Source organism: Biomphalaria glabrata, chromosome 11 (assembly GCF_947242115.1).
Source record: "Biomphalaria glabrata chromosome 11, xgBioGlab47.1, whole genome shotgun sequence".
Taxonomy (NCBI): domain Eukaryota; kingdom Metazoa; phylum Mollusca; class Gastropoda; family Planorbidae; genus Biomphalaria; species Biomphalaria glabrata.
In genome coordinates, this window is record NC_074721.1 from 36,029,585 (window position 1) to 36,054,079 (window position 24,495).

The 24,495-nt window shown below is 39.5% G+C and overlaps 1 protein-coding gene across 5 annotated transcripts in view; it reads left to right on the forward strand.

Annotated features, from left to right (window-relative positions):
- Positions 1 to 24,495, forward strand: part of LOC106072302 (uncharacterized) — a 131,997-nt gene that overhangs the window by 43,377 nt on the left and 64,125 nt on the right. For 3 of the 5 annotated variants that reach the window (XM_056045521.1, XM_056045524.1, XM_056045522.1), the window contains 5 exons: positions 9,797 to 10,780; positions 16,928 to 17,044; positions 18,492 to 18,704; positions 20,012 to 20,116; positions 20,433 to 20,444. In XM_056045521.1, the coding sequence (XP_055901496.1) occupies positions 9,835 to 10,780; positions 16,928 to 17,044; positions 18,492 to 18,704; positions 20,012 to 20,116; positions 20,433 to 20,444 (1,393 nt within the window). In that variant the 5' untranslated portion in view covers positions 9,797 to 9,834. Of the gene's footprint in view, positions 1 to 3,205; positions 3,357 to 9,796; positions 10,781 to 16,927; positions 17,045 to 18,491; positions 18,705 to 20,011; positions 20,117 to 20,432; positions 20,445 to 24,495 lie in introns of those variants that run through there. The other 2 variants (XM_056045525.1, XM_056045526.1) reach the window with 2 other exon arrangements.

Below are 24,495 nucleotides of genomic sequence, written 5' to 3' on the forward strand. Positions count from 1 at the left end.
CCTCGCAATCAAATTGCATTTTCCAAAGATCTAAAAATCTTGTTTAAAATTGTTTTTTATTTACTCAGATTTTTTAAAATTTAAATTTTGAAGCGATCATTCCTATGGTAGTGAGTCCCAGGACTAACTTTCTGTTGATAACTACACGTGTGTTGTCCGGTTGAACATCTGTCCAACAATGCCGTCAGGTAACCCCCAAGGGGTTAGGCGCTGACTTCTTTGTTCCCAGCACTGTTCTCTCTATTGCTAAACCTAGTTCCATCGACAGCTGTCCTTTGTTTTCATCTTTACTACACAGATAAGTTGTACAAGAGCTCGGATAAGTTGCAGTCATCATCTGATAAGGTGTACAATACCTTGGATAAGTTATAGTTATCCTCGGATAAGTTGTGACGGTGTTAAGATAAATGTAGCGGGTATCAACCCAAGTTCAAATACTCCTCCAAACATGTTCCACTAGTCTTACCGCAGATCTACATTCTAATTGTCTACAGAGAAGTTCCATTTGTTTTCTGGTACATTCTGGCAGTTTTCTGGTACATTCAGGTAATTTTCTGGTACATTCAGGTAATTTTCTGGTACATTCCGGTAGTTTTCTGGTACTTTTCTTTTACTTGCTGGTAATTTTTCTGGTAGTTTTCTGTTACTTGCTGGTAGTTTTCTGGTACTTTTCTGGTACTTTCTGGTAGTTTTCTTGTACATTCTGGTATTTTTTTTGTACTTTTCTGTTACTTGCTGGTAGTTTTCTGGTACTTTTCTGTTACTTTCTGGTAGTTTTCTAGTGATCTACGTACGTTTTTAAAATATTTTATTTTACATTCTAACATAAAATCAATGTCTATGGCAAATAATCCCCCTATATGATATTTTAAAACTGGTATGTCGGCTGTTCCATCTACCATTGGGTAATAATAATAATTAAAGAATGATCCTCTCTTGTGCATTTTGTGTGTGTGTTCTGCCTCATTGTTTATGGATTATGACATTAATTAATTTGTAGCTTCCGGTCAAGAGGGGGCGTGTGTATTATCTGTATAGAATGTACTGTGGAAATGGATATATAACAATGGCGATATGTGGTCTTTCCGTCATCTCCTGTTGAGCGTTGTAAAGCCGTGCTGCTCAACAATTGAAGGCCTGTGGGTAATATACATTTTCTACACATTGTTTTTAGGGTCACATTAACGCAAAAAAAAATAAAAAATTGTCAAATGCAATGGAATCGATTATGTTTGGTTACCTTGTGCTCATTGGGCTAAAGTGTGGAGGGGCTGAATAGCATTGAGTCACGGGCCGGATATGTCGCACGGGAAGTAGTTTGGTGTATGTTTCAGTGTATCGATCGTCAAATATACTTGGATTTAGTTCGACCTGTTTTAAGTCTGAACAGAGCAAACAGAAAATGTGCTGCTGGTCATCCTAGTTCTAACGTTGTGACAGCTGTCTCACCTCTCTTGAGGGATTGACTTCCACACCATTGAACACCCTTGACGAGGCCGTGTTAGTCTTCTCTGACCCTCTCAATTCTCTTGACAACGATGAGATGGGACCGTCTGCATCCCAAAACTCTGCTTCCCCATGCTCGTGTATTCCACTGGGTCGTCTGTTAGTTTGCTGAAGTATTCTGCTCGTCAGATATGCTATAGCTTGTATACTATCTGTTGTGACATTTACCTTCATGCCAGCCCTAGTGGGCGCGGAAGTGAGATAGAGAACCTACAATGTTTGGTTGTAAACCCCCCTCCCTTGGTTCCCATTATTTCTTTCTTTTGTGCCTGGGCCCACATTGTACGTTGTTCTCTCCACCCCCCCCCCTCACCTACCAAGCAATTCCCCCCCCCCCTTTTGCTATCTTGTAACGTCACGAGGGACACAAAAAGAATACTGATGTCGCGCATGCTCACGTTCGTAGTTCCGACACGCGGTGAGATCACGCTTCTCACGTCATTTTGTTGTTGTATGTGTGTGCGTGTTGGGAGAAGGGGCGCTCGGCATTGCCATACGTGCCGCTAGGGGGGCCCCTTGACAGAGTGCCCTCTGCACGAGAGAGAGCGCCCCCCCCCACCTCCTAAATTCCATGTTCTTGCTCGTGCTACGAGTTAGGGTCTGGAATTACCGACTGCAGTCATGAGCAGTTGTTGTTCTTTGTTAGATTACAATACGGTGACCAAAACATTCCCATTCGAAACAAAAAGAATAGCCAAACTACATATTGAATGATATTGCCAGTGGCGGCTGTAAATAGGAAGTGCAGGTTGGATTACTTAAAAGAGCAGTGGTACCCAGTTTCTCGACCTCGGGGGGTCACCTGTCGTACACATTTCTAACACAAGTGTCGAGGGCCGCATTACCACGCACAAACTCACACTCGAACACACACACACAAAGCTGAGTGCATCTGCGGACGTATTGTGAACTGTGGACAGACAGGAGTTTGGAATGGAGGTAGGAATGGGGCTTCAGAAAGCTAGAGCAGCCTTCATACATTCAGTCTCTTTTTGATAATCAAGTGCTTTTATTAGTTAACGAATATTTTTTATTATTTTTGCATTATTGCCCCCCCCCAAAAAAAAAAAAAAAAAAAAAAAAAAAAAAAAAAAAAGGTGTATCGAAATGGTTCCATGCGTTGATGGACGAAAATATAGTTTAAGAAATTAAGGTTACACGTAGATTCATCGTATTCATTTTTACAAAACCAACAACAAATTAGCAAAATATAAAACAAAGCTCTACCTAAGGGAAATAACTTAACACTTACTATTAAATATCTCAGTAATGTAGAAGCTATTCGATTTCAAACAAAATAATTAATTACCAATATTTTATTGACCAATTCGTTATTATTATTATTTTTTAAGATTCATATTTTGTTAGGTATAATAAATGATGTTTTAACTTCACTTGAGAAAGGGTGTTTCCAAACTTTTTACCAGACAGACTGGGAATTTTGATATATAAGTTTTGTAAAAACACAAACAAACATGGTTTTAAGCGAAACGAACTATGAGATTACACGTGAATTCCAATCCCATGCTTGACGTCCTTCACCCTACTTCCTTTCATCATTGTGTGACCTCTGAGGTCACTGTGATCTGAGTCAACTCGTCAACCAGCCGCATCTTGACTACGGATGGTGGTGTGGTTGGGGATGTAAATGTGGCAGTGGATTTGGGGGGGGGGGGGAAAGGCAGGGAGGGGTTTGTTCGATATGGCATTTATGGAACCGAGGAGACGCGTTGTGGAGAGGGTGCCAGCCGCTAGTGACATTTCGGAGTCACTGAAGGGAGTTCTGTTTGAAACTGGGCGGGAATTTGGAATGTAGACACCCCGCTAGTTGTGCTGTTTCTCTGTGTGACGTAAGTATACTTTTAGTCAAGTTTGATTGTAGTCAAGTTTGATTAGGTTGAGCCCCACTTACTAGATCTTTAGCTAGTAATGTTTGAACCCCACCTACTAGATCTTTAGTTAGTTATGTTTGAACCCCACCTACTAGATCTTTAGTTAGTTATGTTTGAACCCCACTTACTAGATCTTTAGTTAGTTATGTTTGAACCCCACTTACTAGATCTTTAGCTAGTAATGTTTGAACCCCACTTACTAGGTCTTTAGTTTGAAATGTTTGAACCCCACTTGCTAGGTCTTTAGTTGGTAATGTTTAAACCCCACTTACTAGATCTTTAGTTAGTAATGATTGAACCCCACTTACTAGGTCTTTAGTTTGTAATGTTTGAACCTCACTTACTAGATCTTTAGTTAGTAATGTTTGAACCCCACTTACTAGATCTTTAGTTAGTAATGTTTGAACCCCACTTACTAAATCTTTAGTTAGTAATGTTTGAACCCCACTTACTAGATCTTTAGTTAGTAATGTTTGAACCCCACTTACTAGATCTTTAGTTAGTAACGATTGAACCCCACTTACTAGATCTTTAGTTAGTTATGTTTGAACCCCACTTACTAGATCTTTAGTTAGTTATGTTTGAACCCCACTTACTAGATCTTTAGTTAGTTATGTTTGAACCCCACTTACTAGATCTTTAGCTAGTAATGTTTGAACCCCACTTACTAGGTCTTTAGTTTGAAATGTTTGAACCCCACTTGCTAGGTCTTTAGTTGGTAATGTTTAAACCCCACTTACTAGATCTTTAGTTAGTAATGATTGAACCCCACTTACTAGGTCTTTAGTTTGTAATGTTTGAACCTCACTTACTAGATCTTTAGTTAGTAATGTTTGAACCCCACTTACTAGATCTTTAGTTAGTAATGTTTGAACCCCACTTACTAAATCTTTAGTTAGTAATGTTTGAACCCCACTTACTAGATCTTTAGTTAGTAATGTTTGAACCCCACTTACTAGATCTTTAGTTAGTAACGATTGAACCCCACTTACTAGATCTTTAGTTAGTTATGTTTGAACCCCACTTACTAGATCTTTAGTTAGTTATGTTTGAACCCCACTTACTAGATCTTTAGTTAGTTATGTTTGAACCCCACTTACTAGATCTTTAGTTAGTAATGTTTGAACCCCACTTACTAGATCTTTAGTTTGTTATGTTTGAACCTCACTTACTAGACCTTTAGATCAATAGAATGCTCTGTTTTCCCCCGTAAGAACATTTACAATATGTTGATTGGTGGTATAAGCGCCACTTGTTTGTCTGACTTCTGGAGTTCGAATCCTGCTATTGATTTCACCTCGATGTACGTACAAATGTTGTCGAGTGTTACGTTTACTTGGTGGCCAGAAGTCGGCGTGATTTTGGACACCGAAGGGTTGGAGTTTTATCTGACAGTGTAAACTGACATCTGAGCAGAGTTAGCCACTTAAGGTCACATCCTTTTTTTAAATAAGTATTTCAATTTTTTTTTAAACCTCTAACTAACACGTTAGTTTTCAGACATGTTTTGTTGTTGAAACACTGACCTTGGATTTGTTGATACATTTCAATCAATCAGCAGACATTGTTCAGCCATGCAGATCACACCCAGCAGCTGGAATAACACATGCATCGTCGCATTTTTTTTTTGGTGTAAAGTTATTTTTTGTATGTGGCCTTACAGTCTTATCCAACCTATCGACCCATTTTTGTTCTCTGCAATTTGTTCGCTCTAACCGACCATCTGTTGCCGGTCAGATTATAAAGACATTTCCGAGGCCCAGAGCTTAAGTCACGTGAACAAATTAGGTCAGTACTGCTCATTACTAAAACACAATCCCGAAGGTGATGCTCTGTCTGAAGGTGACGTCATTGAAATTGGCGGAAGTTTTTTTTTTCTCTGAATCTGTTGGGAAGACTGGCTAGCTGTAGTCTTAATCTTCATTAATTATGCGGTAGTACATCCAGATCTGGTGATCTCTTCATTGTGTGACGCTGGTACGTTTCGTAATTACAAACTTCTGGACGTCAAGGTAGTGGCCCAAAGCGTATGCCGGAGATATTTGTAGTATTCAGTCAACGCAAATCTACTTTGGAAATAGTCAAATAGTTCAATAGCACAAAGTCGAATGGTATAGTAAAACAAGAACACACGATACTTTCAGGTTAAAGATGCAGCATAAATGATTGTGTGTGGAGTCGCGGTGGCTGGGCGGTAAAGCGCTTGGCTTCCGAACCGGGGACCGGGGTTCGAATCCTGGTGAAGACTGGGATTTTTAATTTCGGGATCTTCAGGCGCCTCTGAGTCCACCCAGCTCTAACCTGACATTAGTTAGGGAAAAGTAAATGCGGTTGGTCGTTGTGCTGGCCACATGACACCCTCGTTAACCGTAGGCCACAGAAACAGATGACCTTTACACCATCTGCCCTATAGACCACAAGGTCTGAAAAGGGAACTTTTTTTTAAATGATTGTAAATAATACATTCAGAGTGATAGAGCTGTAATGAAGCTAGATCAAACATTTACCCTGAATGTTCACGTTTGATCTAGGAAGTGCCAGAAAGAGCTGCATTCCCGTTACTGCAATTTTTTTTTATAGCTCCCCATGTTGTTTTTTTTTTTTTTTTAGCTTTTTGACTTTTTTGTTTTGTTTGTAGTTCAGTGAGGAAAAAATATATTAACAAATCTAGAGTTTGATGACCTTGACACGTTCCATCACGAGGCCCTAAGCCCCCCTCCCTTCCCCTAACGGTCTGTTTGCTCGAGACCACCCATTATAGAGGGCCTCACCACGCTGTACCAAGGCCATTCGTTGTAGAAGGCTTTAACACTGACATGCAACGTCACATCATGTGGGCCTGTTTAGACCAATAGTTAAACCATACGAGCGGTCTTGTCTGTTAGCTCGAGGTATATATTGGTGACGTGACTTCTAGAGAGAGAGTTGGTCCAAGTATAGTCCAATGTCGTTACAGTTTCTAATTGTAGCCTGCACCGTGTGAGCAACACGTGCGGTATGTATGCTCACCTTGTCTCACCCCTCGTTTACACTCTCTCTCTCTTTCTCCCCGCCTTCTCTCTTGTCTCTCTCCTTACTCTCTCGGCAATACTACTTAGCGCTGCAAGCGTCAGTGTTTCGTTCACTCGTAAAATAGATATTGTTATGTCTTTTTTTTTACAAAGCTTCTATCAACTCAATCTGTCTGGCAAAAAAGTTGGAAAATTTCCCATTTCCCATTCTCGGATCAAGTTAAAACTTTGCACTTAGTTTTATCTAGAGTTCATTAAACCCGACCAGACATGAATCAATCAAAAAATTATCCAATTAGTTAATTAATTGTTGGTGATTAATTATTTAGGCTGATGTTGAAATCAGGAGAATAAATGCTGCTTAATAAGTGATGTGGTGTATATATGGATTTAATCCTCTGATTACTTCTTGAAACTTTTTTTTTCTCTCCCTGTTCCAATTCTCGGATCAAGTTGAAATTTTGCATTATTATTCATAATTGATGACACGAATCAATACAAAAAATTAACCAATAAGTTAATCATTAAGTACTAAATAATGAATTTTGTTTTATATAGCAGTAAGGGAGATAAACTTAGTAATTCTCAGTAAATTGCAGTAGTTGGCTGTTCTTTCCTTATATAAGCTTTGATTAAAAAAATTATTCTTTTTTCCTGTTGCTTGTTAGGTATGTATTTATAAACTGTCCTGGAATGAGGATCTGTTTCTATTGGATACTTCTGTGCACGTTAATGTCACGACGAACAGAAACCGGTGACTTAACTCTTTCTCTCCTAACTGACGATACCAGCGTTGATTCCACCAGAATGTGGTAAATAATTACAGAGAGAAAGTGTTAATATACACATATGCCTTTTGTTTCTGGTCTTACTAAGTCCTGGGTATTTGAAGTTCCCCCTACCCCAAATCGTTCGAGTGGGTGACATGTTAAAAGTCTACAGTGCTTGGAAGTAACGGACTTAGATTTCTTCTCCTTCTAGCCAGCTTTATTGCTGCTGAGCTGTCAGCTCTTTTGCAGACTGTGCCAAGGAAAAATAGTGTGCTGTTTTCTTCAGTTGTTCAGCACTGCCGTACAGGGTGAACGGACATTGATCAAAATGACCAGGGTACAATGCTATGACTAATGTTACTTTTTTTTTCTTCTTAGTCCTAACCCGATGACCGTGAAAACGTGGAAGGACTTTATTGCATGGAGAAAGGTGGGTCGAGGTGTCTGTGTTGGGGGTAGGGTGGAGTTGATCTTGTATATCTAGGTCAGTGACGGTCACAGCTGGTTGGACGATATTTTTATAGATGTGTGTGTGTGTGTATGTGCCTTGTAGTACGGGCTTTAAGTTGTGTTGTGTCGGAATGTTGATATTCTCCATACCCCGCTAGTACAGAGTATGTTTGTGTGTGTGACAGAGAGAGAGAGAGAGAGAGAGTGAGAGTTTATTGCGCCGTGGAATATTGCATGCATCTTCCGATATGTCTGCCCTTATTTAGTAAACGGGAGTTGTCTTCCAGATGAGTTGGGGGTATTGTCAACTCTTTTTTCTAACTTGTCCCTTTTGTTCTAGTGGTTCCCCTCTTTGTAGCTTGTACATGAGACAAAAAAAAAAAAAGCTGAATAATGTAAAATGAGTTTATAGCCAGGTTAATTACGGTTCTCTAGTCCATATGATTCCTACAAGTTAATAAGTAAGTCAGGTCTTTAGTTTATATATGGGGTAAAGGGTGGTCTGTATGCTGTGGATCACCAGCTCGTTCAGGAAGAAGACTCTATAAAACATTCCCCTTGGGGTAAAGGGTGGTCTGTATGCTGTGGATCACCAGCTCGTTCAGGAAGAAGACTCTATAAAACATTCCCCTTGGGGTAAAGGGTGGTTTGTATGCTGTGGATCACCAGCTCGTTCAGGAAGAAGACTCTATAAAACATTCCCCTTGGGGTAAAGGGTGGTCTGTATGCTGTGGATCACCAGCTCGTTCAGGAAGAAGACTCTATAAAACATTCCCCTTGGGGTAAAGGGATGGTCTGTATGCTGTGGATCACCAGCTCGTTCAGGAAGAAGACTCTATAAAACATTCCCCTTGGGGTAAAGGGATGGTCTTTATGCTGTGGATCACCAGCTCGTTCAGGAAGAAGACTCTATAAAACATTCCCCTTGGGGTAAAGGGATGGTCTGTATGCTGTGGATCACCAGCTCGTTCAGGAAGAAGACTCTATAAAACATTCCCCTATCTCTCATGACGCTTTGACCTTAACGCGAGGCTACTTTCATCATTGATTGATAACACACAACATGCCAGGCCTGTTTCATTTAGCGCTTGTCTACATTGGTACTTGACCGCTGTTATTTCACACAGTGACCTTTCATTTGGCGCTTACTTCCTCCCTTTGATGACCCCCCCCCCCCTTATTTGTAGAAATACATGCTTTCCCTTCTCCTATACCCGTGTTGCCTTTGTTGTTGTTGTTGTTGTTGTTGTTCTAACGGGACTTTTTGGTGATGTCAAGTGGCTTTCATTGGCATAGACAAGACATGAATCGATGCAAATTCTTTTTACCAATTATTCAATAAATTACTGGTGATTAATTACTTTGTTTGATACCAAATATGGGAATTTAATCCTTCAGTATTCACAGATATGCTAAATATGTAGGGGTTTGTCCCCATAGCTAATTGTTAACGCCATTTCTCCCTCGCGTATTCTCTGATTAAGTTGATAGTTTAAAACATTATTTATTGGGCCTAACAAAACTCGAATCAGTTAAAAATCAATCGCTAGGAACTCCACAAGCTTTCCGAGTCCTGCACTCTGCCCTTCGTCTCTAGTGTTGAGATTGAATCTGTGAATATGACTTCGTCCACCGCTTGCGCAGTTCTATCACAGATCCTCTCTTTAACACGTACCAACGCTTTGCGCGTCGCTTTGAACTCCTCGTCCAGACTGCTCAGTTAGTTGTCTGTAGATCTGATTCACACAGACTCTCGAGAGTTTTGGCTTGGAAGTGTGATAGTGTAAAATGTTTCTTCTTCTCCTTCTTCTTAATAAACTGAACTGAAATATATCTTTATTATATCTTTATTATATCTTTATTTTATCTTTATTATATCTTTTTATTATATTATAACTTTATTATAATAACAAAATGTGTTTTACACAATTACACAACATTATTTTCTATTCAATAATTCAACTGCCAGTGGTGTCTGTTTCCTTTTGTTATAGATGACTTAGAGTGCTTTAAAACAAAAGTTATCTTAGAAGCACGGGAAAAAGTGGATGTCAGAAGGAACAGAGTGCACATGACAGTTTGATTCATTTCTTTTCTGTTGTAATATTTTTATTTTAATTTTTTTTTTAGCATGTTTGAAAAATTGTATTTCTCTCTTTCCTTCCAGCCCCTTGCAATCCTCTTGAGACCAAACACTAAACAAACATGGACACAGAAGGACCAATATCGGTGCTGGACAGGCGGCCAAGGAGTAGCAGCCGTGATAAGATCATTGCTGACCGCATCACGCGTCAGCGAAGCCCGGGCCCGTCGTTCCGGCACCACAGGGGGCGCAGGGTGCCGTCCCAGGATAGCAACATTGGGGAGGAGGAGGCTGCGCAGGATGTTGTCTACAGAATCTCCCAGCCTTACAGGACCAGCTTCTCTGCCAAGCACTCAGTCGCGTGGGGGAAGGTGGACCGTAGCCGCTCCCTCAGCCCAACCTCCAGCCTGAGGAGCGACACCAGCCGGGCGAGCGCCCCTCCAATTTTTTACTCTGGCGGGGACAAGAGGAGACCCCGGGGGCGATCGAAAAGCCCCAAGAGGGTGACGTATAACTCTAAAGTCATTGTGAGGCACTCGGACACTGAAGACTCTATGTTCACGGAACTGTCGAGCCACGAGTGCGAGGAAGAAGACCTGGTGCCCATGCGCCCCATCGTCTCGCCCTTCAGCAGGGCGCTCATCTCCCCGAGATACAACGAGTTCAGCCAGCTGTCCCCGATCTCCGTGAGCAGCGCCAAGTCGGCGCCCGACTCCCTGAGGCCGAGGGTCAGAGACGTGACCAACATGATGCACAACGCGTCCGTGGACAGCAGGCAAGGGGACGTCAGCAACGACTCCGGCCTGGACTACTCCACCGAGCTGAAGGATCTCTCCGACCAGATCACCAAGATGCAATGGAGTCCTCGACAGAACAGAGTCATTCTCGGTAAGCCCCCGCCGGGGTCAGGCTTCCGCCTACCTTCCAGGTCAACCCCTACACCCAACCCTTCCCCTCACGGGATACTAAAAGACTCTCAGAACTCCAAAGTAATCTCCAGGGACAACCCGGTGCCAACTAGCCTCAATGTAGGGAATGGATTCTTGAATGGCAGTGCTCACAATGGAGGTAAAGTGCAGTCTTTTGTCTGGTGTCTTTGTAAGTGTTAACATTTGGAAAAAGGGTTAGCGCACACGTTACATTGTAACTGTTATAGTTTTAAATAGTAACGATTCTTCTTCTTCTTGAAACTGTCAGGTAGAGTTGAGCCTTCGGCTCTTGGAACTCCAGGCCAGCAAAAGTGAACAAGAGCCCCCATTCACCGACCTGAATAAGAACAGTGTACACTGTTCTGTCTGGCGGGGTGTCAGACTCGCGGCCAGAGACCGCGTGCACATGGACCCCTGCCATTTTCCTTTTCTATACCAGGCTAACCGTGCAGGACACGCCATTTATGCAACGGCCCCTTGAAGAACGGCGCCTGGATTGTGACAAGGTTGTGGGAGCTTTTTTACAACTCCGCGCAGTGCATTGAAGATGCTCTCGCAACCCCTTAGGCTTCCCCACGGGAGTCTTGTTCTGCTACCGTTTAACCTAATCGTTTCCTCCTACGATCGTTTCCACCGGGCGCCACTATGAGGCAGGGTAGCATGCCCGGGAAATAGTAGCGATAAAAGAAACACATCTTGTCCGGTGTTGTAAGTTGGTATTAAGTTGTCTCATTTCTTACCACGTTGTCACGACGCCTGCTAAAGCAACACTCTGAATAATACTCCAACACCAGCCTGTAAGTTCTAGCTGTATTCGTGTATTGAACTTCAAGCATTCAACTTGAAATAAGCTTTTTTAAAACGATAGATACCATTGTAAGAGAATTGAGTTTTCTGCAAAACTAACAGAACTTTATGTTTTCGTTTGTCGGATGTGAAGAACTGCCTTGACATTCTCTTATTGCTGAGACCGCCAACATTTAGGTCATGAAAACATTAGACCTGACTGTTCTGGAAGCGTTTGTTGTATTTTTCCTCCAACCAATCGAGATCGTGAATATATTCGCTTCCTCAATAAAAATTTGCCTAATTACTAGATAATCAATCAAGACTTTTCTGACCCGGTTACTTCTTTAAACTAAACGACTTGTAGGTGCTGTCTAGAAATCATTATTTTTACACCGTAGTATGTGAAAGTGTTCTCTACATTAAATCTGAAACATTAACAGCCAAGGAATTTTGGGGATTTCTAGAATTTAATTTGTTATTTCTCAGTTAAAGGACGGAAGTTGGAAGTAACTGTTACATAGGGTTTAACTCTGGACAGACCTTACCTGTTACATAGGGTTTAACTCTGGACAGACCTTACCTGTTACATAGGGTTTAACTCTGGACAGACCTTACCTGTTACATAGGGTTTAACTCTGCACAGACCTTACCTGTTACATAGGGTTTAACTCTGCACAGACCTTACCTGTTACATAGGGTTTAACTCTGCACAGACCTTACCTGTTACATAGGGTTTAACTCAGGACAGACCTTACCTGTTACACAGGGTTTAACTCTGGACAGACCTTACCTGTTACATAGGGTTTAACTCTGGACAGACCTTACCTGTTACATAGGGTTTAACTCTGCACAGACCTTACCTGTTACATAGGGTTTAACTCTGGACAGACCTTACCTATTACATAGGGTTTAACTCTGCACAGACCTTACCTGTTACATAGGGTTTAGCTCTGCACAGACCTTACCGGTTACATAGGGTTTAACTCGGGACAGACCTTACCTGTTACATAGGGTTTAACTCTGGTCAGACCTTACCTGTTACATAGGGTTTAACTCTGCACAGACCTTACCTGTTACATAGGTTTTAACTCTGCACAGACCTTACCTGTTACATAGGGTTTAACTCTGCACAGACCTTACCGGTTACATAGGGTTTAACTCGGGACAGACCTTACCTGTTACATAGGGTTTAACTCTGGACAGACCTTACCTGTTACATAGGGTTTAACTCTGCACAGACCTTACCTGTTACATAGGGTTTAACTCTGCACAGACCTTACCGGTTACATAGGGTTTAACTCGGGACAGACCTTACCTGTTACATAGGGTTTAACTCTGGACAGACCTTACCTGTTACATAGGTTTTAACTCTGCACAGACCTTACCTGTTATATAGGGTTTAACTCTGGACAGACCTTACCTGTTACATAGGTTTTAACTCTGCACAGACCTTACCTGTTACATAGGTTTTAACTCTGCACAGACCTTACCTGTTACATAGGGTTTAACTCTGGACAGACCTTACCTGTTACATAGGGTTTAACTCTGGACAGACCTTACCTGTTCCATAGGGTTTAACTCTGGACAGACCTTACCTGTTACATAGGGTTTAACTCTGGACAGACCTTACCTGTTACATAGGGTTTAACTCTGCTCAGACCTTACCGGTTACATAGGGTTTAACTCGGGACAGACCTTACCAGTTACATAGGGTTTAACTCTGGACAGACCTTACCTGTTACATAGGGTTTAACTCTGCACAGACCTTACCTGTTACATAGGGTTTCACTCTGCACAGACCTTACCGGTTACATAGGGTTTAACTCGGGACAGACCTTACCTGTTACATAGGGTTTAACTCTGGACAGACCTTACCTGTTACATAGGGTTTAACTCTGGACAGACCTTACCTGTTACATAGGTTTTAACTCTGCACAGACCTTACCTGTTACATAGGGTTTAACTCTGGACAGACCTTACCTGTTACATAGGTTTTAACTCTGCACAGACCTTACCTGTTACATAGGTTTTAACTCTGCACAGACCTTACCTGTTACATAGGGTTTAACTCTGGACAGACCTTACCTGTTACATAGGGTTTAACTCTGGACAGACCTTACCTGTTCCATAGGGTTTAACTCTGGACAGACCTTACCTATTACATAGGGTTTAACTCTGGACAGACCTTACCTGTTACATAGGGTTTAACTCTGCTCAGACCTTACCTGTTACATAGGGTTTAACTCTGGACAGACCTTACCTGTTACATAGGTTTTAACTCTGCACAGACCTTACCTGTTACATAGGGTTTAACTCTGGACAGACCTTACCTGTTACATAGGGTTTAACTCTGGACAGACCTTACCTGTTACATAGGGTTTAACTCTGCACAGACCTTACCTGTTACATAGGGTTTAACTCTGGACAGACCTTACCTATTACATAGGGTTTAACTCTGCACAGACCTTACCTGTTACATAGGGTTTAGCTCTGCACAGACCTTACCGGTTACATAGGGTTTAACTCGGGACAGACCTTACCTGTTACATAGGGTTTAACTCTGGACAGACCTTACCTGTTACATAGGGTTTAACTCTGGACAGACCTTACCTGTTACATAGGTTTTAACTCTGCACAGACCTTACCTGTTACATAGGGTTTAACTCTGGACAGACCTTACCTGTTACATAGGGTTTAACTCTGCACAGACCTTACCTGTTACATAGGGTTTAACTCTGCACAGACCTTACCTGTTACATAGGGTTTAACTCTGGACAGACCTTACCTGTTACATAGGGTTTAACTCTGCACAGACCTTACCTGTTACATAGGGTTTAACTCTGCACAGACCTTACCTGTTACATAGGGTTTAACTCTGGACAGACCTTACCTGTTACATAGGGTTTAATTCTGGACAGACCTTACCTGTTTGATAGGGTTTAACTCTGGACAGACCTTACCTGTTACATAGGGTTTAACTCTGCACAGACCTTACCTGTTACATAGGGTTTAACTCTGGACAGACCTTACCTGTTACATAGGTTTTAACTCTGCACAGACCTTACCTGTTACATAGGGTTTAACTCTGGACAGACCTTACCTGTTACATAGGGTTTAACTCTGGACAGACCTTACCTGTTACATAGGGTTTAACTCTGCACAGACCTTACCTGTTACATAGGTTTTAACTCTGCACAGACCTTACCTGTTACATAGGGTTTAACTCTGCACAGACCTTACCTGTTACATAGGTTTTAACTCTGCACAAACCTTACCGGTTACATAGGGTTTAACTCTGCACAGACCTTACCTGTTACATAGGGTTTAACTCTGGACAGACCTTACCTGTTACATAGGTTTTAACTCTGCACAGACCTTACCTGTTACATAGGGTTTAACTCCGCACAGACCTTACCGGTTACATAGGGTTTAACTCGGGACAGACCTTACCTGTTACATAGGGTTTAACTCTGGACAGACCTTACCTGTTACATAGGGTTTAACTCTGCACAGACCTTACCTGTTACATAGGGTTTAACTCTGCACAGACCTTACCGGTTACATAGGGTTTAACTCGGGACAGACCTTACCTGTTACATAGGGTTTAACTCTGGACAGACCTTACCTGTTACATAGGGTTTAACTCTGGACAGACCTTACCTGTTACATAGGTTTTAACTCTGCACAGACCTTACCTGTTACATAGGGTTTAACTCTGGACAGACCTTACCTGTTACATAGGTTTTAACTCTGCACAGACCTTACCTGTTACATAGGTTTTAACTCTGCACAGACCTTACCTGTTACATAGGGTTTAACTCTGGACAGACCTTACCTGTTACATAGGGTTTAACTCTGGACAGACCTTACCTGTTACATAGGTTTTAACTCTGGACAGACCTTACCTGTTACATAGGGTTTAACTCTGGACAGACCTTACCTGTTACATAGGGTTTAACTCTGCTCAGACCTTACCTGTTCCATAGGGTTTAACTCTGGACAGACCTTACCTGTTACATAGGTTTTAACTCTGCACAGACCTTACCTGTTACATAGGGTTTAACTCTGGACAGACCTTACCTGTTACATAGGGTTTAACTCTGGACAGACCTTACCTGTTACATAGGGTTTAACTCTGCACAGACCTTACCTGTTACATAGGGTTTAACTCTGGACAGACCTTACCTATTACATAGGGTTTAACTCTGCACAGACCTTACCTGTTACATAGGGTTTAACTCTGCACAGACCTTACCGGTTACATAGGGTTTAACTCGGGACAGACCTTACCTGTTACATAGGGTTTAACTCTGGACATACCTTACCTGTTACATAGGGTTTAACTCTGGACAGACCTTACCTGTTACATAGGTTTTAACTCGGGACAGACCTTACCTGTTACATAGGGTTTAACTCTGGACAGACCTTACCTGTTACATAGGGTTTAACTCTGGACAGACCTTACCTGTTACATAGGTTTTAACTCTGCACAGACCTTACCTGTTACATAGGGTTTAACTCTGGACAGACCTTACCTGTTACATAGGTTTTAACTCTGCACAGACCTTACCTGTTACATAGGTTTTAACTCTGCACAGACCTTACCTGTTACATAGGGTTTAACTCTGGACAGACCTTACCTGTTACATAGGGTTTAACTCTGCACAGACCTTACCTGTTACATAGGGTTTAACTCTGCACAGACCTTACCTGTTACATAGGGTTTAACTCTGCACAGACCTTACCTGTTACATAGGGTTTAACTCTGGACAGACCTTACCTGTTACATAGGGTTTAACTCTGGACAGACCTTACCTGTTCCATAGGGTTTAACTCTGGACAGACCTTACCTGTTACATAGGGTTTAACTCTGGACAGACCTTACCTGTTACATAGGGTTTAACTCTGCTCAGACCTTACCTGTTACATAGGGTTTAACTCTGGACAGACCTTACCTGTTACATAGGTTTTAACTCTGGACAGACCTTACCTGTTACATAGGTTTTAACTCTGCACAGTCAGAATGTTGAAGACAGTGTTGCTTAATTAGTTGTACAAAGCTTATATATCAACTCATTCCATCTTTCTGTACATGTTATTTCTCCCACTTCCCTGTCTGGAATCATGATAAAACTTTTGCACAATTATTCATTGTCCCTAAAGTTACATGAATCAATAAAAAATTTTTACTAAAATTTACCAAATTAATTAATTGTAAATGTACAGTTCTTTCCTTTGTGTAGCCTACACTTTCTATTTTTTAATTTTTTTTTTTTTTAAAGTTTCAGTGCCCCAGAAAGCTTTTCTTCACAATCTAGTTTGTTTACACTTTTTTCTGGGTCCTTTCCCTCTTGTAATTGTGAGCCCAGGCGCCACCTTTGACTATATACAGCAAAAATTATTACTTACTTATAACTCTTTATAAGCCATTTCAATGCGAATGACTATTATACTTAATAATATTTACCAGTTCTTATATGTTGTTGAATATGTCCAGGTACGAATTACTCAAATAATCAGACCAATTCAGGCTGGTCTACCAATGGGTCACCCAAAGGCAAGGAGAATGACCCCAGGTCATCGCCACAGAAAGCAGGATACCATGACAACCTAGGTATGGACAACTAACCCAAACAGAACTATCTAGTTATCCACACAGGACAAATACTTTTGATTTAACACAACTCATTTTTTACCTTTTTTTTTTCAGAGTAAATTATTGGCTAATTTTTTTTCTAATGTTAAATTGAATGGAAGTGTGGTGGCTGAGTGGTAAATGCTTGGCTTTTAAACTGAGGTGTCCCAGGTTTGAATCCTGGTGTAGACTGGGATTTTTAAGGCGCCTCTGAGTCCACCCAACTTTAATGGGTACTTGACATAAGTTGGGAAAAGTAAAGGGGGTTTGTGGTTGTGCTGACCACATGACACATTAACTATGATACATGGGACAAAGAAACAGATGGCCATCATCAGTTCTATAGATTGGAAGGTCTGAAAAGTGTACTTTACTTTTATTTTAAACTGAACTGAAATAAACAAGTGTTTACTGTACCATTTTTTAGTTAATCCTGGGGTTGCTATAGCTGCAGACATCGTGTCATTTGTTACTGTTAAATAGTTAATAAAAGATACACCCCTACTGCTATTTCTTATAGAATTAAAAGATTTCATTGAAAAGAATGTTAGTCTATGTATCTAGGTCAGTGTTTCCCAAACGTTTTCAGTCATGGAGCACATAGTATTTAGTGGAGCACTTCTTTATTTTTTTTAGAGGTTGATTCACGTGGTGACCTACTAGTTAATTATTGCAGTAGTTTGTGGAACATCTATTCAGGCCACTGTTCTGCAGAACACAGTTTGGGAACCACTGATCTAGATGATAAATCAATTGAACAATTTGAAGTAGCAATAAGAACTTTTGATAATTTTATAACATTAAGGTAACCAATGGTCATCAGGAAACACAGGCAGTAAGAAATGACCATACCAAACAAACTGGACAGTTTTAACTGCCTCCCCCACAGAGAGCACTCTACAACCTTCCAACTAAGAACAGGACACACACCTCTGTTTAATTACCATCTGAACAAAATAAATCCCAGACATCTACCTCTTTTTAGAAACTCCCCGGCCCTTATGAAACCATAAATCACAAGCCATATCCTCTTTGAATGCCCCTTCCTACTCCACCTAAGGCAGACCCTACTACCACTACAGCCCAACATAACCATCACCCTGTACAGCAGTGCTGAACAACTGAAGAGAACAGCACACTATTTTTCCTTGGCACTGTCTGCAATAGAGCTCACAGCTCAGCAGCAATAAAGCTGGCTAGAAGAAGAAGAAGATAACATTAGGTTCAGTGACTGAGTCCTACATTCTATGACACTACCATTTGTTAATAACTTTGACTGTTAATATATATGTATATATATATATATGTATGTATATATATGTATATATATATATATATTTATACATACATATATGTAAGTTTCTGATGTGAGCATGTCTAGTAACCTTCTTCTTAATGAATTAGAATAAATTCTATTCACTACTAGATCCAACTGTGAGGCCTCTTGACACCACAGAGTACATAGCTAGGGACTATGAACACAACCAACTCTTCAGCTACACAGATGCCCTGAAAGGTCACTATGGGGAGGACATCAGCAAGCTGGCCAAGGAAGGTCTCCTCCAGTCAGAGCAAACCAGAGGGTCAAGCCCCACAGTGAACAAAGTGGCCAGCGAGAATGGAGGCTTGCATATCAATGGTAGGTCAGGCCCATACTCTACTTTACCTACCTGGCCATACTCTACTTTACCTACCTGGCCATACTCTGCTTTACAATGCCCGACTGGGTCCCACAGCATTGTGCTCTATACACACAAGGCCCAAACACTATGGCATTATATGCCTCCATGACCTTTGTTTTATATATTATTAAGACTGTTATTGGACTTTAATAACCAAACACTATCTAATAGATAAAGAAATATAATTTGGTTTTCAAAATGTGGGACTGGCCAAAGGTACTGGCAAAAAAAAAAAAAATTTTTGTGTGGATCTTGATGGTCAAGATCAGTTGATTGTTGTTTTTTTTTAATGGTCCTGTGTGGCTTCTAGGCAGAGTTGTCAAATCCCAAAGATGGATCTATTGTATCATGGTTTGTAACCTGGTTAGGGCTGTCCTTTTCTGCCACCAAATGAGTGTCAGAAATTTGTTTTTACTTTAAATATTGTTGTAAACCTGGTGGTGACACAGATGGGGGTAGTGCTGTGTGTTTTTAGCCTACCCAAATCGCCACAGTCCAGCGCAGGACGAGCGGTCAACCGAGACCACAGTACACGCCAGGACCAGTGTCTTAAATATTACGCACGTAAGTCACGGCGAAAGCGATCAACTGGAGTGGTCAAGAAGGTTCCAGTAGGCCAGTAGAGACACTATATAAGAGCGAGTGTGTTAGGTAGACGACACTTCACGTTACCTCGCAATGTGACCAGACGAGGGGAAGTTAGAGACAGGCGGTGTGTGAAGTCAGGCGGAGCAAGGCTAGGTTTTGGACAGTTAGTGTGATGTTGTTGTCAACTGTACAGTATTTGTGATGTATTTGAAATTAAACTGACTGTTACTTTGGAGCCCTGAGTTGTGAGGTTCTTTAAGTTTGTTGTGTGGTGTGGTGCAGTTTGAAGGGAGCCTGGATAGTAGGAGAGATCGTAACAATATTATACCATTATATCTCATGTCATGATGTTGAATGTCAAATCCCTAGCTACGCCACTCCTACGAGCACTCATATTTTATCTTTGTCAATAATGGAAGATATATAAAAATATTTATTGAAATGCTTTTCTCCCATATCAGATCTTATTGCTGCTAGTTTATTTCAACTTAAGTAGCTCTCCTTATTTTAAGGATGTAGGCTCAATAAATTAAAAATATAAGATCTTAGCATTTACAAAGGGCTAAAATAAAATCCGCCATAAACTAATGCTAGAGATTATTGACAATCTACTTGTCAGTCAAGTCAGTTTCCCACCATAGCTGTCACTCAGTGATCATCTGTTCTGATATTTCAGGTCAAGTGGACCTGCCCTTGGTCATCAACACTAACCATCACCCTGTGGATGACCTGGCCAGCTCGTCTTCTCCTGCGGATACTTCACTAGGGGAAAGTAGCCCAGGTAACATTTCGCCTCCCTTCATTTTAGTTAGCTCCCCCTAAAAATTGGTAAAATTTAAAATTATTATAAATTTTTTTTTAAAGCTTTATTTTCATTGTATTGTCTTGATAACCTAATTAACAAATTCAAAGGGATGAACTACATTTTATTCTAAGTTTTGTTTGGCTTGGATTTTTTTTCTTCTATTTTTTGTTTTTTAATACTGAGATACATAAAGACAATTGCTTTTGCTTATTTTTTTTTTTCCTTTTGTTATTGTGCTTTGTAAGTATGGATTTAACATTTAAAATTGGTTCTTTTTGTTTCTTTAAACTAGCACGTGCTAAAAGTAAGTAGCTAATAAATCCCTGTCAATGTTTGAAACCTGAACATAACAATGTCAATGAGTATATAGTGACTGTATGTCCTACTCCCAAGCTAATACTTAGACGTCCAGTAACATTCTGTGTGTGTGTATGCTTTATTTGTATTTGTAATGCACACTAGATATTTGTACCATGTACCAAAGTATAATAGACCAACATGGTTATTTACTAAAAACTAGTTACAAAAAAAAAGGGTTTCAAAAATATTAACATGCCATGTTGGCCGAATTAGAGCATCAGAAGATTGGTGCATGATGTTATGTGCTCTGATTTAGGTGGCAGTTGTTACTGACATTTCTTGTGTGATAGCCAGGATGGCTGCTTGGTCATGTGGTTATCATTGGGTCATATCGATGGTCACTGGTTCAAACCCTGCCTGCTTCCATCCCCCATCCTCCTGCGGGAGGTTTGGACTCAAAAGAAAATTATCTTCAACTCTGAAGGAACATCTGAAACATATGAAACATTCTAGGTTCCAGTTGTTATGACATTTGGATGACATTGAAGAAAAACTGATTCTATGAGTGTATTTGTGTATGGCTCAATGTTTGTAAATAGAAACCCCAAATATTAACACGCACACATTTCCAGTCAGTTTCTTTTATTTGTGACGAGGCTCATTAAGATAATAAGCCAATAAGTACCAAATAAGAAGACAGGAAAGCTGGCAACAAAATCTGTAAAATGACCCATAATGCAGACAATAAAATTGGAATCTGTTTTTTGTAACCAGAATGTATGGACAACCTTGACATTGGTTTCACTTCCTTGTTTCTAGATGTTTTAAGAAGCTGCTCCTGCATTAGTTTGGATTTATCTATTATTGGGTTCTTAGTTTGTCCACTCACATAGAAAGGTTCAATACCCAGTCGGGAATATCCAAATGAAGAATGTTTTCAAATCTTTTGGTTCAGGTCCTCATAAAACAGTTCGTAATGGGCATATTAAAAAAAAAAAATCGGGGTGAGTTGATTATTATTAAAATTATCTGATGGGATGAATTAGCTTTTTTGGAAGAAATTTTTTTTTTTTTATTGTATACAGTTTTCATCATTCAGCAGACCTCTTATGTTCATCTTGGGGATGCCTGGGGTCCGCGGACCACAGTTTGAAAAGTACTGGTGTAGATAAAATGATCAAGAGACACTTGACTGTTTGTAATTAGTAGGAAGCATCAAGCATGTTGGACTTGACACATTCCCATTATGATAGTTCCTGAAGTGGATCAACCATAATTTACAAAGTTCATGGATTTCACATTCAGTAGTTAAAATCCTAGATGTTGATCAGGTCAGGATTAACTCTTTTGTAAACGGATACTATGGTATATAATCTGGACTCAAAAAAGTCTTTAGTTTGAAAATGAAAAGTTTCAGTTGGCCAGTGAGACTCCTCAGTTCAGTGCCAAAACTTTATCTGGAGATGTCACTTTGAAAAGAGCATCTAGCTCTTCTTACCTGTACTGTGAACCAAGTAATTCTGTTCAACTTTTGGCTACTTGCCCACACATCTGTTTACTTTTTGTTGACCATTTAGTTTAATGAGGCTCTAGGTGTGTCTCTGAGACTTGATGTTTATGTTTGTTTAAAGTCTTAATAAATGAACTTTTTTATTAACATAATTACAAACAAAAATGTGTTAAGTTGAAAAATGAAAAAAAAAAAAAGATTGAATACATAAAAATGTCACTCAGTCAAATATATAAATGTGTGTGTGTGTGCGTGTGGGAGGAGCAAAAAAAAAAGTTTGAATATATAAATAAATGACCACACACACACACACACACACACAAATTATATAAAGTCTAAAATACACTCACAAATAAATAATAAAAACCTGTATTTATGTATCAAAATAATTATTGTTAAATAATATTTTATGGTTAAATCATTAGAACCTCAATTTTCAGAACAAAAACAGTATATTAAATTCTTTGTAGTAAATACAATTGTATTTGATTCTTTGGTTGAACAAAAAAAAATGCATTTTTTTTTAAAAATTGTCTTAAAAAAAAGAATTTAAATAAAAAAAAAAATTCACGCTTGAATACTAATGCATCATCTTATCTATCCCTTGACTTTTTGTTGTAACTGTGCTATGATGGTACACGTAACCAAACCCCTCCACTTTTCTTGGTCAGCGGCTGTTCTTAGTAGGATATAAAGAGAGAGGCCGGTCCATTTTTTAAAACTTATACAGCCAGCATTTCTCTGAATGACACTTTCTTCGTGTTTCTTTCAGTATACATTGAAGAAATGATAATATTCTAAAAATGTTGAAACATATGAACTGACAGATGCATTTTTATTATGTTTTGGTATATGGTGCTACTCATCCTAAATGTCTGTTATTTGTTTAGCTTGTCTGAATGTTATTTGTTTAGCTTGTCTGAATGTTATTTGTTTAGCTTGTCTGAATGTTATTTGTTTAGCTTGTCTGAATGTTATTTGTTTAGCTTGTCTGAATGTTATTTGTTTAGCTTGTCTGAATGTTATTTGTTTAGCTTGTCTGAATGTTATTTGTTTAGCTTGTCTGAATGTTATTAAATATCAGGATGTGTAGTCTAAGTTTAGTTCTTGTGCATTGTTGTGTGTGCTTTGATTTGTTTTTACACTTATGCTGTGAATTGAAAAGTAACATATTTTATTTTTTACCATTATATTAAGTGACTAACAATGTACCAATTAACAGTAGTTATAGTGATTTTCATATTCTGTGTTTGTGTACAGTTGGTTGTACCTTTTATTAAGAACATTTTAAAATCTTTTTTGCATTCCTATTATAAATAGCCCCGAAATTATATTTTCTAAGCTAATGCTAATCTCATGTTAACTAAAAAGTAAAACATGTATTTCATATTGTGACATGGCATGTCACAAGTAAACTACAAATATTTGTAAATTAACTAAAAAAAAAATTAAAAAAAATTATAGCTTTTATATAGTGCTACTATCATGCTTAAAGCATGCTAATAGCACTAGGGTCCAAATATTTGGATCAGTAGGGGGGAGGGGGGTATCTGGAAAAAGGTTTTCCGTTCTGCCTGTAGGCGCTCAGTAAACACAACTCTGCTCGAGTCGGGTGTCGAACCTTGAGCCCCCTTCATAGCTAGCCCAAGTTCAAGCGTACTTATCCTATCGCTTACCCTTCACACAACTAGTTGGATTTCTCATTTACCTATATTAAACACATTTGTTGTTAGAAAATAAAACATTTTTTTTTAAAACAAGGCTCATTTGAAATCAACAAGAAATGTTTGGTGAACTAAAATTACCGCCACGCAGAAATGTTCTGTTGATCAGCTTATTAAATGTGACTTGCATTTCCAATTTATATTTCTGATGTTTTCCTATATTCTCTTGTGTTTTTGTTTTAAAAGAGCTAAATAATATGTGTGGATTATAAATATATTATATATATATATATATATATATATATGTGGTTTATGTGTGCATGAGTGCTCATTGAATAACAATAGTGCTATTGCTTTGTAAAAGGTTTAATATTGAGAAACTGAGTTTAATGTAGTGTCTGATAGAACAAGATCAAACAGAAAGTCATTAATTTAATGTTTCAATGTGTTTCTAAAGATAAAAAAATACACTGGTCCCTAGTCTTTTATATGAAGTTTTGTTGAAACTGAGCTTGTGTAAACAATCTCACTGCCTTGAAGACAACTCTTCCAAACCCTATTGTGTTTTAACTCCCCTGATTCATAACTCTTGTTTAGTCTATTATGTGATTTAAATAAACAGTTGAGAGCCATACTTTGCGTAACACCTAATGATATGGACAGCGGATTTAAGCCAGATGAATGTTAGGGACTTAAAATCATACCATTACTTTACTTTAACCAATGGTTTGTCTGTGTTGATACCTAACCAGCACAACACACTTTACTTTAACCAATGGTTTGTCTGTGTTGATACCTGACCAGCACAACACACTTTACTTTAACCAATGGTTTGTCTGTGTTGATACCTGACCAGCACAACACACTTTACTTTAACCAAT